A 12836-nucleotide genomic window follows, 5' to 3' on the forward strand; every position below is an offset into this window, starting at 1 on the left:
ATGAAAGGATGGCGAGATGGAAGAGCCATACTTCTGCTGTGGGTGGCCCTGCAGCTGGCCTGGGCACATGGTTCCCTGGAACGTAGGTGTCTGTGGGATTCTTGTGGATGTGTCGCACCAGGGGCATTAATCCTCTGTGGGCAGGAGGATCAACAGGGGAGTTTGTGTCCAGCGTCATTTCTAGGGACGCTGGTTCAGCAGCTGTGCGGGGGGACCTGGGGAACTTGGTGAACTTGATGCAGGTGGTCCCTGACCAGATTCCAACCATGCTTCCCCATGACAAAGTTACCATTGGAGAAGCCTGGTTGTGTGTGTGTGTGTGTGTGTGTGTGTGAGAGAGAGAGAGAGAGAGAGAGAAAGAGAGAGAATTCAGCCTCTGTGCTAGGTAGCAGAGATTTCCAGAGTGAATGCCTAAGGCCAGTACATCCTTGGAGCGAGCTTACCAGCTGCTCAGCCAGGGAACGGAGGCCCATTAGCCACGCTGGGCAGCTTGAAAGCCAGTGTAGGCACCTCAAAGGTGTTTTCCTATAGCTTTCACTTTGGAAACACCCTAAAGTATTCCGTGGAGCCCGCTTGGTCTCCAGCAAACCCTCACACCATACATGGTAGTAATCTCTAGTATGGGCTCATCAACTGGGTCTTGGGAATTGAGGTAGCCTTGTTTCACGGTCAGTTCATATGACGGTCAACAACCGTTAACTCTCTGCTGGGCGCTGTTTCAGGAGCTGGGTTTACAGCAGAAAATGTCCCCTGCAGTTTCTACTCCGACCTCAGCAGTAGTTGTACTAGCTAGTCAGGGGGTACTTCCTTAAACAAGGAAGCGGAAAAGTACATGAGTAGAGAAAGTTGGTTCCCGTTGGGTGGAGTGGAGTAGACCCCAGGGGCCTGTGTGACGGAAGGTCTGGGGTGGCCGACAGCACCGGCCCCCACTGAGGTGATCACATAGGTGCTTTCTGAGACAACAAGACTTGGCTAGAGCTAGCTGCTGAGGCGACACCTTTGCACGTGGAAGTGGCAGCGAGTGCAAAGGCCCTGCATAGGGAATGAGCTCAATGGCCGAGGTGAATGGGCAGGAGACACTGAACAGAGACGGGCTCGGGGGTGGGGTGGGGTGGGCAGAGCCCAGGTCTTGCCAGGCTTTGTAAAGACACAGGAAGGACTTTGAGTGTTTTCTGCTCACAGTGAAGCCATCAGAGAGCGAGACATGAGAGGGACCTAGAAAGAGCCTCTGGCTCCTGATAGACTGAAGAGGAGAGGAGCTCCTAGGCTCCAAAAGTAAAGATAAGGAAATGGAAACGCTAGTGACCTGATTGATCCGTTTCCACTGTGTACATATGTTGAAAGTCAAAATCAACAAGTGCTACAGGTTAATCAAAAATTAAAATTCAAAAAGGGAATAGGAAGTTAAAATTTAAAATGTTTCTATATACATACAAGAATTTAAATAATTATATTTTATATTAATGTGATTTAAGTAGAAATATTTTCTCTCACCATTTTGAACTATAAAAGTACAGTGTATTAGAACTGGAAAGAACTTCAAAGATGATTCTATTGAACGTCCTCCTGAAGATCCTAGAGATAACCTGTTTCACTACAGGGAAGTTCCACAAAGCTCATTTTGATATTAAAGAATGCACCAATGCCTGTGGCTCGCAGGGAATTCCCTAAAGTTGAGAACCACAGAGCTCAGATGGTCCATATCAGTCTCTTTCTTTGTCATTCCCAACCAAGTGGAACATAAGAACTTGCTATGATCTTTACACTTCTGTGGGTTTCTTCTTGCTAACCCGTGTTTCCACCACGGATAAAGGGTCTGGACAAGCCAGATCCTTCATCTTCAAGAACATCCCACAGGGATCTGAAGGCCCATTGAGTCTTCTTCCCTTTATGTTCTTCCCGGTGTGCTGGTTACTCAGCAAAGTCCCAACCCCTTGGGGCCCAGTACTGACAACCATTCAGGAGCTGCAGTCTATGACGTGAGGCCTCAGCAGTCAGGTGCCTTCATCCACCATTGTGTTTGGCATTTGCTTACACAGATCTTCCAAGGCAATGCTCCTTTCACAGTCTCAAGCTTTGGGCTCACTGTTTTCTAAGTAGAGTTTCAATTCTTAATGACTATTGCTTTTCATGCTTGATATGGATGCTTCAGACCCAAGTTTCAGGTCTAGCAAGATTATTATTATTTTTATCTAGCTTCTGTTACCTACATCAATGCTTCTTCAGCTTCACAGCATGCATTGTTATGCACTTTTTTCAAGACTTAAGATGACTTTTTATCCATTAAGTTTGAAAGGCATCCAGTAGAGCTAGCATGGGTTTGATATCATAAACCTTGCAGACACCTCCTAACCTTCAGCAAAAATTGCCAACAGACTACTGAACCCCCATCAGATACCACCCACAGTGCTCTGCGTAAATCATTCTAAACATTCTCTAGCCCATTTCTCCAACTCTTCCAACTATATCCAGTAAACGAATTCCATAGGCTCTACATCTTCAGCTATAGTTAATAGTAACAGCGCCACTCCTGGTACCAATTTTCTGCATTAGTTAGATTCTTAGGGAGGAAGCTTCACTTGGCTTGCAGTTTGGGAGGTTCACAGTCCAAGAATGGGCAGCCCCGTTGGTTCAGGCATCTGGTGAGGCTGGAGGACAGTGGAGGAATGATCGCGTGGTGTGCACGCTCTTCTTCCTCCCTCTGTGTGGCCTCTCCTTAATAATTCCGTTATGATTTGATCCTGGGGCCTCACTCTAGCAACATAATTTGATCCAATCATTTCCCAAAGCCTTACTTCCAGACACCATTATTGAGACAAGCCTTCACCCTAATCCACCAACCATTAATCCATTAACATAAGACGTTAAGGGTTTAAATATCTGCATGAGTTTAGGGAGCCAAATTTTGTTCAGATCGTAACAGAAATAGACACACTTGACTGACAAATCTCTAATCTGCCTCTTATGAGCTGAATGATCTCAAGGTTGTTAAACGACCTCTCAGAGATGGTTTCTTCATTTGTAAAAAGAGAATGATAAAATACATGCTGGAGGTTGGCTGGGATTATTAAATATCTGTCTCTCACACACGATATAAAGACAAGTGGATGCTCAGCAGGGGGTAGGTGTCATGTATCAAAAATAAAACTGGGACAAATATGATGCTGCTTTCTAATTGGGAATCCAACCAGAACTTTTTGTTTAAACTTTCACAAATTATAACTTTAATTAAATATTTAACATCTCCCAGGGACCAACACTGCTTCACTAAATTTCAATTCCAAGGTTCCATTGTTGGCCCTGCAAAATAAGACAAGACCATTTGTGATTAGGTTGTATGTGCTTTACACTGTGTGATCTTCCAACGGGAAAGCCAAAGCATGTCTCTTTTGACATCAGCCACGAGCGTGAGGCAGGTTTTCCTGGGCACCAGCTACTTGTTCACTCTGTATCTTGTAATAAGACGAGACCACTATAGTCCACTTACTCTCCCCCCACCCCAGGCTTCCTGATTCAGGAACTCAAAGAGCAGATGCTTTTGACTGAAGTTCATCAACTCCCTGATTACTTAGACAGGTTATTGATTGGTCAAGGAATTCTTACCATTGATGTTAGGGTCTTTTTGCCTATCCATCACCCATCCATCCATCCTTTTACTCCATGAGTACATGCTGGGTTCCTGCAATGTACCAGCTTCTAATCTGGGTGATGCTTTGAGATCGGGCAAAGAGATTTTAACCTAACAGTGTCACAAGTGTTTAATCAGTAATTGCTATAATTGTTCCCAGGGGGAAGACAGTATCTAATGTCAAAGTAATACTGGGGGTTCCTGGTAGAATCTTGAAAGGCCAGGAAGATTTCTAAAGTGACTTTCTTTTTTTTTAACTTTTATTTAATGAATATAAATTTCCAAAGTACAGTTTATGGATTACAGTGGCTTCCCCCCCCTATAACTTTCCTCCCACCCGCAACCCTCCCACCTCCCGCTCCCTCTCCCATTCCATTCACATCAAGATTCATTTTCAATTATCTTTATATACAGAAGATCAATTTAGTATATATTAAGTAAAGATTTCATCAGTTTGCACCCACACAGAAACACAAAGTGTAAAGTACTGTTTGAGTACTAGTTATAGCATTAATTTACATTATACAACACATTAAGGACAGAGATCCTACATGGGGAGTAAGTGCACAGTGACTCCTGTTGTTGACTTAACAATTGACACTCTTGTTTATGGTGTCAGAATCACCCTAGGCTCTTGTCATGAGTTGCCAAGGCTATGGAAGCCTCTTGTGTTCGCCGACTCCGATCTTATTTAGACAAGGTCATAGTCAAAGTGGAAGTTCTCTCCTCCCTTCAGAGAAAGGTACCTCCTTCTTTGATGGCCCGTTTCTAAAGTGACTTTCTAATTGAGCTAAGGTGGAAAGGAAACACATGAATTATATAAGCGAAGAGGGGTGAGCCGGATCAGGGAGAGGCGTGTCTTTCCGATAGAGGCATGCGTAACAAGGGTCCTGACCGAGGAAGGAGGAGGGCATTTCTGGGGGCTGAAAGGTGGCCAGTGATACTGGAAGAGGAATTGACGGGCAGAGGTGAGTGGTGACAGGGCTGTGATTGGTGGTGGTGGTGGTGCTGGTGGTGTGCGTGGGGTATGGGGTGATGTGTGGTGGCAGGATTGTATGGTGAATATGTGAATGGAGGTGTAGTGGTGGGGTTATGAGGTTATATGGTTGGGTGGTAAAGTGTGTCCTGGTAGGTTTGTATTGTGATGGGGGTTCTGCACTGGTAGGGCTGTGTGACGCTAGGGTATCTGATGATTGTTTTTGTGATAACGGGCTTATGCAGTGTCGAGGTTTAGTGGTGTGGGGTCGTGTAGTTGTGGGTTTGTGTCATGAAGGATTGTGTGATGGGTTGTGTGGTGATGGTTTGTGGGCTACTGGTCTTGTGTGGTGGTGAGGTTTGTGACGGCTTGTGCAGCAGCGAGGTGTGTAAGGGATAAAGTTGTGTGGTGGCAGAATTGTGAGTTGGTGGTATTGTAGTGTTAGGGTTGTACAGCCATGGTGAGAGGTGATGATGGAACAAGTAGGTGGTTGTGATGCGTCATGTGAAGATGGTTGGAACTGAAATGCCTCTTCATATTAGAAGCTTATGTAAAATTTGGAGTATCATTGCCAATGACTCTGGAGCCAGACTGCCTAGGCTCCAGTCTCAGCTCAGGTGTATTTCTGCCATTGTGTCTTGGCCAGACACCCCAACCTTAAACTTGCCTCTGTCATCTTTCCTTTAAAATGGGGCCATGACAATTTCAGTTTTCTCATGAGGTTTGTGTGAGAATTAAATCAGATAAAACAGAACAGTGCCCAGCAAATAGTAAATGCTCCACATTTTAGATTTTTATTGTACTTATATTTCTCATTTTTCAAGGAGCAAGAGAAAGACATTAGAAGATGGCGAAATAACCCCCTCACACAGGAAATGCCAAAATTCTTATCCCCCTCATGTTATGGATAGGATGACCCCTAGAATTAAAAGTGGACGGAAGCTGGTCCCCTGATGACAGTAGGAAAGGCAGGAGAGGAATCCGGCGGGGTGGGGGTGGGAGGTGACCAGTTTCCCTTCGCCTGTGCAATGTCTGGTGTCCTAGAGATATCCTCTTGGAAAGGCCCAGGAAGATGTGTCCAGAGCCAAGGAGAAGGATTGCATGGTTCATGCCAACACCATCCTGAGGCTCTGTTTTTCATATGATGGTGTGGCCTAATTTCAAATAAATGAATGCTCTCACCTTGGTTTCCTGACGGGTACAACAGCAAGATGTGAGCCCAGGGCTGGTGCTGGAGAGTCCTTCCCCTCAGGCTCTCAGAGGGGGGACCTTTCCAAGATGCCACCATGGCTGCTCACAGGCACAGACCCCACAGTGGTGGTGCCTTCTGCAGTCATAGAGGGGACACAGTCACATTTGTCAGATGGATGCTGTTAACCTGGCTAAGCCATTGTTGTCTGTTCAGGGAGAGGAGAACTTTTACTGAAATTCCTTCCAAGCCAACTAACAGTGACTATTGGGCTCTGGCTTTTTCCTCCCTCTTCCTTTTTTTTTTTTTTAGCAATATGTGGCCGCAGAATAATTGCCAAATCTGAGAAGCTAAACATGTCTGGAGTCATAGGCGGGGAACCTGCAAGCATTACAGATTTTCCATGGCAGGTGGGTATTCTTAGCCAAGGGTATTATCTCTGTGGAGGCACCATCCTCAGTGAGTGGTGGATTCTAACTGCATCTCATTGCTTCATCAGAGCAAACAAGTAAGTATTTCAAACAGAATTTTTAACCAGTGTGGTACAGAATTTTCCCCTAAGTGCTCCCTTTCCTGAAAACTGCACCTACATTTGTCAGCTATGAAATAAAATACCAGATTTCTAAATACAGGCCAGCGTGGCTGAATACTTTACTTTACAGATGGGAGGTGAGCTCCTCTCCTCCTAGGGTGTTTTATACATTGTTGTATGTCTCCTAACTTGCAGAAAAAAAAAACATTCCTTGGATTTTGCTTATTGCTAAGTCCATGTGATCCTGGTTCAAATGTCTGGCAAGTACTTTCTTAAGCATATGTCTCACCTGGAAATTTAGTTGGCTCACTATGCCCCTGGAATCAGAGTTCTCGAAGGAATCGGGACCCAAGGGCAGGCCTCCAGCCTGATCAACCAGAGAGGCTCCTGCTTTGTGCCCAAGTCCACAAATCACAATTTTAAAGATGTTTCCCAGGTGCTTGTCCCATAACCAGTCCAGTCCTTGTGAGTCAAGGTCAAGACCCCTTGGTTATTTATGCATAGCGTGACGTCCTGACAACGGTTGATGAAATGTGCAAGTTAGTTCACCCAGGTAGGAGACCACTGGGCTGAGAGCTGGTTATCAAGGGGGCAGGACCAGAATTCACGTCTCCTGGTGCTCAGGTGGGGCTCTTTCCTTGGCTCTCTGAGTTAGGTGTGTACATGACCCCAGATGCCTCCACACTCCCACCGCTAGTGATCACAGCCTCAAACTGTTAGCATTATTTGCTCTTAGGGCTCACCTTTGGCCCTTCTGAAACCTATCTTTTTTCTCTTTCTTTTGTTTTGAAATAAGATCCAACTTGTCAATCGTACACGGCACAGATGACTTCAATAGCACGAATTTGAAGAAGGTGCAGGTGGACAAGCTAATTATGCATTCTGGTTTTGACAGCTGGATCTTGGATAATGACATAGCGTTGCTCTTGCTCAAATCCCCATTAAGGTTGGATGTCAAGAGTACACCCATCTGCCTTTCAAAGGTCACTAACATACGGAAGTGGAGTGGCTGCTGGGTGACCGGATGGGGCGTTACCCGTGCCAGTGAGTTTCTACCAACTAGTGTGGGGTGGCATCTAGCTGATGTGTGGAATGGGAAGCCAGCTCTGGAGGCTTGGCTGGCCCTGGGGAATCTGTCAGATCTGGGGACTTCGTGTCCTCAGTCCAGAGGGCAGCCAGACTCTCTGGGCCTTCCTGGACTGCTGTAGGAAGCCATATGCCCAGATTGTGAACCAGGAACCCTAAAGAGGTCCTCAGAAATAACCCTGGCAGAAACTGTCCAAGCCTGGGGTGGGGGGACTTGGAGGAATTTTCAGGGACATGTTAATGGGCAAAGAGGTGGCACTATGGACTGGGTTCTGGCCCTGGTGTCAGCCAGAACAGCTCTGTTCTCACTGCTGGTGCCAGCCCTGCTCTCCTGCCATGCCTTTGTTGTACAAGGATTTGAAAATCACAGATCCAGGCCAAAGAAGAAGGGGATGAATTGAATATAAACATTTCTTACACAGTCAACCTGCAATGCACTTTGCTGTCCCCTCCCAGTCAATGCACAAAGTGAAACCTTTGGTCTTTGGTCTTTTTTGTAAATGTGTCTCACCCCATAATCAACAGATAGAGAAGACACATCCCAGTCAGTGCTACTCTTCCAAGCAGGCCCCCAAATGGCTGACCATTTATCCAGGGTGACCCCAAAGCTCGGAGCTTGTTAGGAATTGCCCACAGAAACTTTCCCTGAGCTTCAAAAAGAGGTTCCCTTCCTAACTTAAGAGTTCCTCAAACTTCACTCAACACATATTCATGGGACTTCTTCTCTGTCCCAGGAGTCCTAGACCTTGGGGATTCGGTAATACGCACCTGGGGAACGAATACGCTAGGTGTCAGGTTCACCTCTTCAATTGGCAGTGAGAGCTGTAATTACCCTGACCGGAGTCAAGCTTATCTTTACCTGTCACAGACCCCGGACTGTAACTGGCCAAGGCCTCTCCTTGCATTCTTACCGGGCTGGACAATACATCATTTCAGAATCCTGGCTAGAGACCGGAACCCTCAGCAGGGTGGTGAGAACTGGACTCTGGCTGAGACTGAGCAAGGACCCAGATCTAGGACAGGGCTCTGGCTTCAGAGAGGGTGGGCTCCCCTCCGACTCCCTCCTCACTTGGTCTGAGCACCCACGTGGGCAGATGTTTGACTTCAACCTAAAGGGATCACTTTGGGCTCATGGCTTTCTCTCCCTTTGCTTCTCCTTTGAGTCAGAATCTATAGGTGCTCCATCTTCAAAGCTACAGAAAGTTGACCTCAAACTAATGCACTGGGACACGTGCTTCTCTGTTTTGCCTATGTTCACCAAGAACATGCTGTGTGCCAGGAATTCTCAAGGTGGAAAGGATTCCTGCCAGGTAATGAACTTGTCCTGTGCTTGTAGAGGGTTGGCCAACACCTCCAGAATACTTCACTCCCCTCTGTCTCCTTGGGATTAGATGTGGTATTAGTTTCTCAGGTCTACCATAAGAAGTGACTACAAACTAGGTGACCTGAAACAACAGAAATTATTCTCTCATGGTTCTGGAGATGTCATCAGGCCTACACTCCCTCTTAAGGTTCTAAGGGAGGGTGCTTCCTTGCCTCATATAGCTTCTGAAGGTCGCTGACAATCCTTGGTACTTATGGCTTGCAGCTGCCCCACTCCAATCTCGGCTTCAACATTCACATGGCCTTCTCCCCTATGGGTGTGCCCCCCGCCCCGTTTTCTTATACAGACACCAGACTTTGGATTAGAGCTCCTTCTAGTCCATTATGACCCCATCTTAATCTAACTAATTACATCTGCAAAAATTCTGTTTTCAAATTTGGTCACATTCTGAGGTTCAAAGTGGACATGGATTTGGGGAGGATGGTTTTCAGCCCAGTACAGGTGCTCTGTAAGATCCTACAAGGACAGATACTCTGTAACCAAAAGGAGGCAGCAAGCGGTAGTGATGAGGGGTGCGGGCCCTGAAATCAGGTGCCCTGGCTCCCCTTCCCAGCTCCTCTATTCACTGTTCTTGTGATCTAGGCAAGTGATTTCCTCCTGTGCCTGGGACTTTTCCAATTTCTTCATCTTTAGAATGAGAATACTAAGAGTTCCTACCTTTTAGGGCCACTGTGAGAATGACAAGAATGAACACACATGAAGTACTGTAAGTAAGGTAACACTGAATGTTACAGCTGTTGTTTTCATCACCACTTTTACACCTATCAGTCCCCAGTAGAATACACACTGTTACCACACACACATGGGAGCGCTGTGAATCAGGTCTGTGACACAGACCTACCTCATACAGGGAAACTGAGGCTGCTGAGGAGACCAGAATCCTACCAACGGCACTCTGGCCGCTGGGGTTCCACCAAACTTTTGGGTCCTGGTAAAATAAGCCACCCAACCTGACCATGCCAGATTGGCCTGATCCGACAACCACAAAAATAATAGGGGCTCCCACTGAGCAAACTCCTGCTAGATACCAGGTTCTGGACTTGGTCACTTCCTTTCACTCACACAGCCATCCTGTTGTTATCTGCATACAATCAGAGCCCTCAAATAACTTGAGAAAAATGCTCAAAATTCACACAACCAAATATTCACACTGGAGTTTGGACCAAGGTCTGTTGGCCATCGCTGTCCCCTGTGATGTGTTTCACACTGCTTCCCCTTCTCCAGAGAAGTCATTAGAATTCTTCATTTTAAAGGAAGATCACTGACTTTCCAATGACTTCAAAGCATTTTGTACAGAACAGTTTGATTGGAAGTAAGTTGTTGGACATAGCAATGTGTTCATGATAACAATTTGATTTTAAAACATCAAATAAGCCTATTCTATTTTGAGGGCTTTTTGTTTTGTTTTGTTTTGAATTTAGATTTTTAGCACGAGTGGTGGTGGCTTTTTTTAAAAAACTTTTTGTATGTCACATAATATTTCCAAAATACAGCTTTGTTAGCTGTGAAACAATATGTACGACCTGATTCTATTTCTGTAAAACCAGGATGTGTGCACATTTGCACATAGAGAAATGGAAAAGTTTTATTTGAAGATGTTAATAGAAATTTCCTCCACAAGAGTGGAATTAGAAGTGTTGTTGATTTCACTTGTTTCTTTGAATCCATGGTAAAAAAATTTCAAGTGGTACAATGTGTGTACAATGAAGATGAAATTTATCTCTTACAATTGTTCTCCAGTTTCCTCCCCAAAGGGAAACCCACTGTTAGTTATATGGATGTGCATTCTTCCCAAAATATTCTTTGGGTACACAGTCATGTGTGCGTGTGCGTGCTTATATGTAAGTGTATTTATTTATATAATTATGGGTATTCTTCATTTCTTTTTCATATTGATTTTTCCAATTTTTTAAACTTATTATATATTACTCTTCAACAGAATTTTGAAAATATTCCCAAAGGTTTCAGATATGCCAATTGTGTCTGCTCCACACACTTTGGCTAATTCAGTGATTTTTCATGATGTTTTGGAATTTGTCAGTCATTTAAAATGTAATTCTTTAAGCCACAAAGTAACACTTTGATATAAGATTCAACTGGGAACAGTACAGAAAGAGAAAAATGGACTGGCTAAAAATGGATGTGAGATGAGAAGTCAGGAGGGATATTTGAAGAATTTTGAAAAATAACAAAGTGCTTAAGGGAAAAAATCGGCTTAGAAAATTGCCCTTCGGTTCATCACAACCAGTGCACAGGAGCTGGTGTTGTGGTGCAGCGGGTTAAGCAGCTGTGTGCAGTGTTGGCTCCCACATGGGCACCAGTTTGTGTCCTGGATGCTCGACTTCTGATCGAGCCCCCTGCTAATGGGACCGGGAAAGCAGCCGAAGATGGCCCACGTGCTTGGGCCCCTGCACCCACGCAGCAGACCAGATGAAGTTCCTGGCCCCTGGCTTTGGCTTGGCCTGGTCTCAGCTGTTGAAGCCACTTGGGGAGTGAACCAGCAGATGGAAGATATCTCCCTCTCTCTTTCTGTCCCTCTCTCTGTCTCTCCCTCTCTGTGTGTAACTGTGCCTTTCAAATAAATAAAACAAATCTTTAAAAACAAAACACTAGTGCATGATGAGATGATGATGATGGAAGATTCATTTCCTACCAAATCATCATTCATCACATTGTTTTTGACCAAATTGTTTGCCACCTTTTCCAGCAGGCCCAGAGCACAGTCACATAGCTGGAGAGCCGAACCAAATTCAAAAGCCTGCCCATCAGAACACACCAACTTTGGTGCTTGCTTTGCCCTGTGCCAACTGCCCATATCTGAGTAAGTTAAAGAAGGTTCTTGCTACTGTCCCCTCCACTTGCAAACAACTTTTCTCTCCTAGGGTGACAGTGGGGGACCTCTGATTTGCCACAAAAAGAACAATAACAGTGTATGGTACCAGCTGGGCATTGTCAGCTGGGGAGCGGAATGCGGCCACAAGGAGATTCCTGGGGTATACACGAAGGTGTCAAGCTATCTGTCCTGGATTAAAAAGAAGACAGCGCTGGCTGGGAAGCCTTACCTCCGTGAGCCAGACTCCGGGTACAGTTTGCTTCTCTCACCCTGGGCCATCTTGTTCCAATATTTTGTGATACTTCTGTTATCCTGGTGATTAAACACTGTGTTGTCTCAAAAACCAAGTGTCTGTCTCAGTTTGTGAAATCAGGTACAAGTTGCAAGGAGTGATTCCAGATGATCAGCAGTGGCTGAACTAATCACATGCCCACAGGAACTTAAACTACACAAGGATCCTTCAGAAAGTTCATGGGAAATGGAATTAAGTCGTAAGTTTGATTTTGGTGCCAAAAAAAAAAAAAAACCAACATTTGCACCATGCGTAGTTTGTCATGATATGCATTTTCTGTGAACTTGTTGAAGTCTAAGGGTGTGAGTGAAGCATCTCTCCATAGGAGGAGCTGCAGAAAGCCCAATCTTTCCTGTCTTACAAACAAGCGTCCCTCCATAACTACTCTCATTGTCCAAAGAGGCATGAAATAGGAAACACTGGCAATTCTAATCTCTCCCTTTCTATCTCATTCCTGAGACCTACTGATTTGGTTTCCAGGCATTTCCCTAATTTTTTTTTTACCCCTCTTTGCTCCCTTAGATACCATGAGGTCCTGAGCTCCAGCCAAGTCTGCTTTTGCTCTCAGGGACCATGTGCAGTAACGCTGAGATTCACCACTGGGAAATGCTTGAAGCAGAGAAGGTCTAGCAATGGGGTGAGAAAGAAACACAACTAACGGGCTGCACTAATGTAGGCACCTTTGCTTGAAAGTCTCAGCCAGTCCAAAGTCTAAAAAGGACACGAGGTAGAGCAGAGTCAAAGAAAGAGAAGCCCTGACCCTGAGAAGTTATTGCAGTAAAGAGTTATCTAAGGGTTTTAGGGAGGCCAAGGTTACACTTGGGGCCATCTGGACAAGTGGATGGCCTGTCCTGATTTCATGCAATCAGCTATGGGCATCATTTTCCCATTCAGGCAAGACATAAGTGACATTCTT

The 12836-nt window shown here is 45.3% G+C and overlaps 1 protein-coding gene across 1 annotated transcript; it reads left to right on the top strand.

The window, feature by feature from the left end:
* Positions 1-11947, top strand: LOC100338042 (serine protease 52). Its single transcript, XM_051831710.3, has 5 exons — positions 1-82; positions 6106-6301; positions 7122-7369; positions 8579-8721; positions 11678-11947. Exons 1-5 carry the CDS (start codon positions 1-3, stop codon positions 11945-11947), a joined length of 939 nt encoding a protein of 312 aa, XP_051687670.2.
* Positions 11948-12836: the final 889 nt, after the last annotated feature.

This window comes from Oryctolagus cuniculus, chromosome 2, assembly GCF_051225735.1.
Source record: "Oryctolagus cuniculus isolate XC-2025 breed Fujian yellow rabbit chromosome 2, ASM5122573v1, whole genome shotgun sequence".
NCBI lineage: Eukaryota > Metazoa > Chordata > Mammalia > Lagomorpha > Leporidae > Oryctolagus > Oryctolagus cuniculus.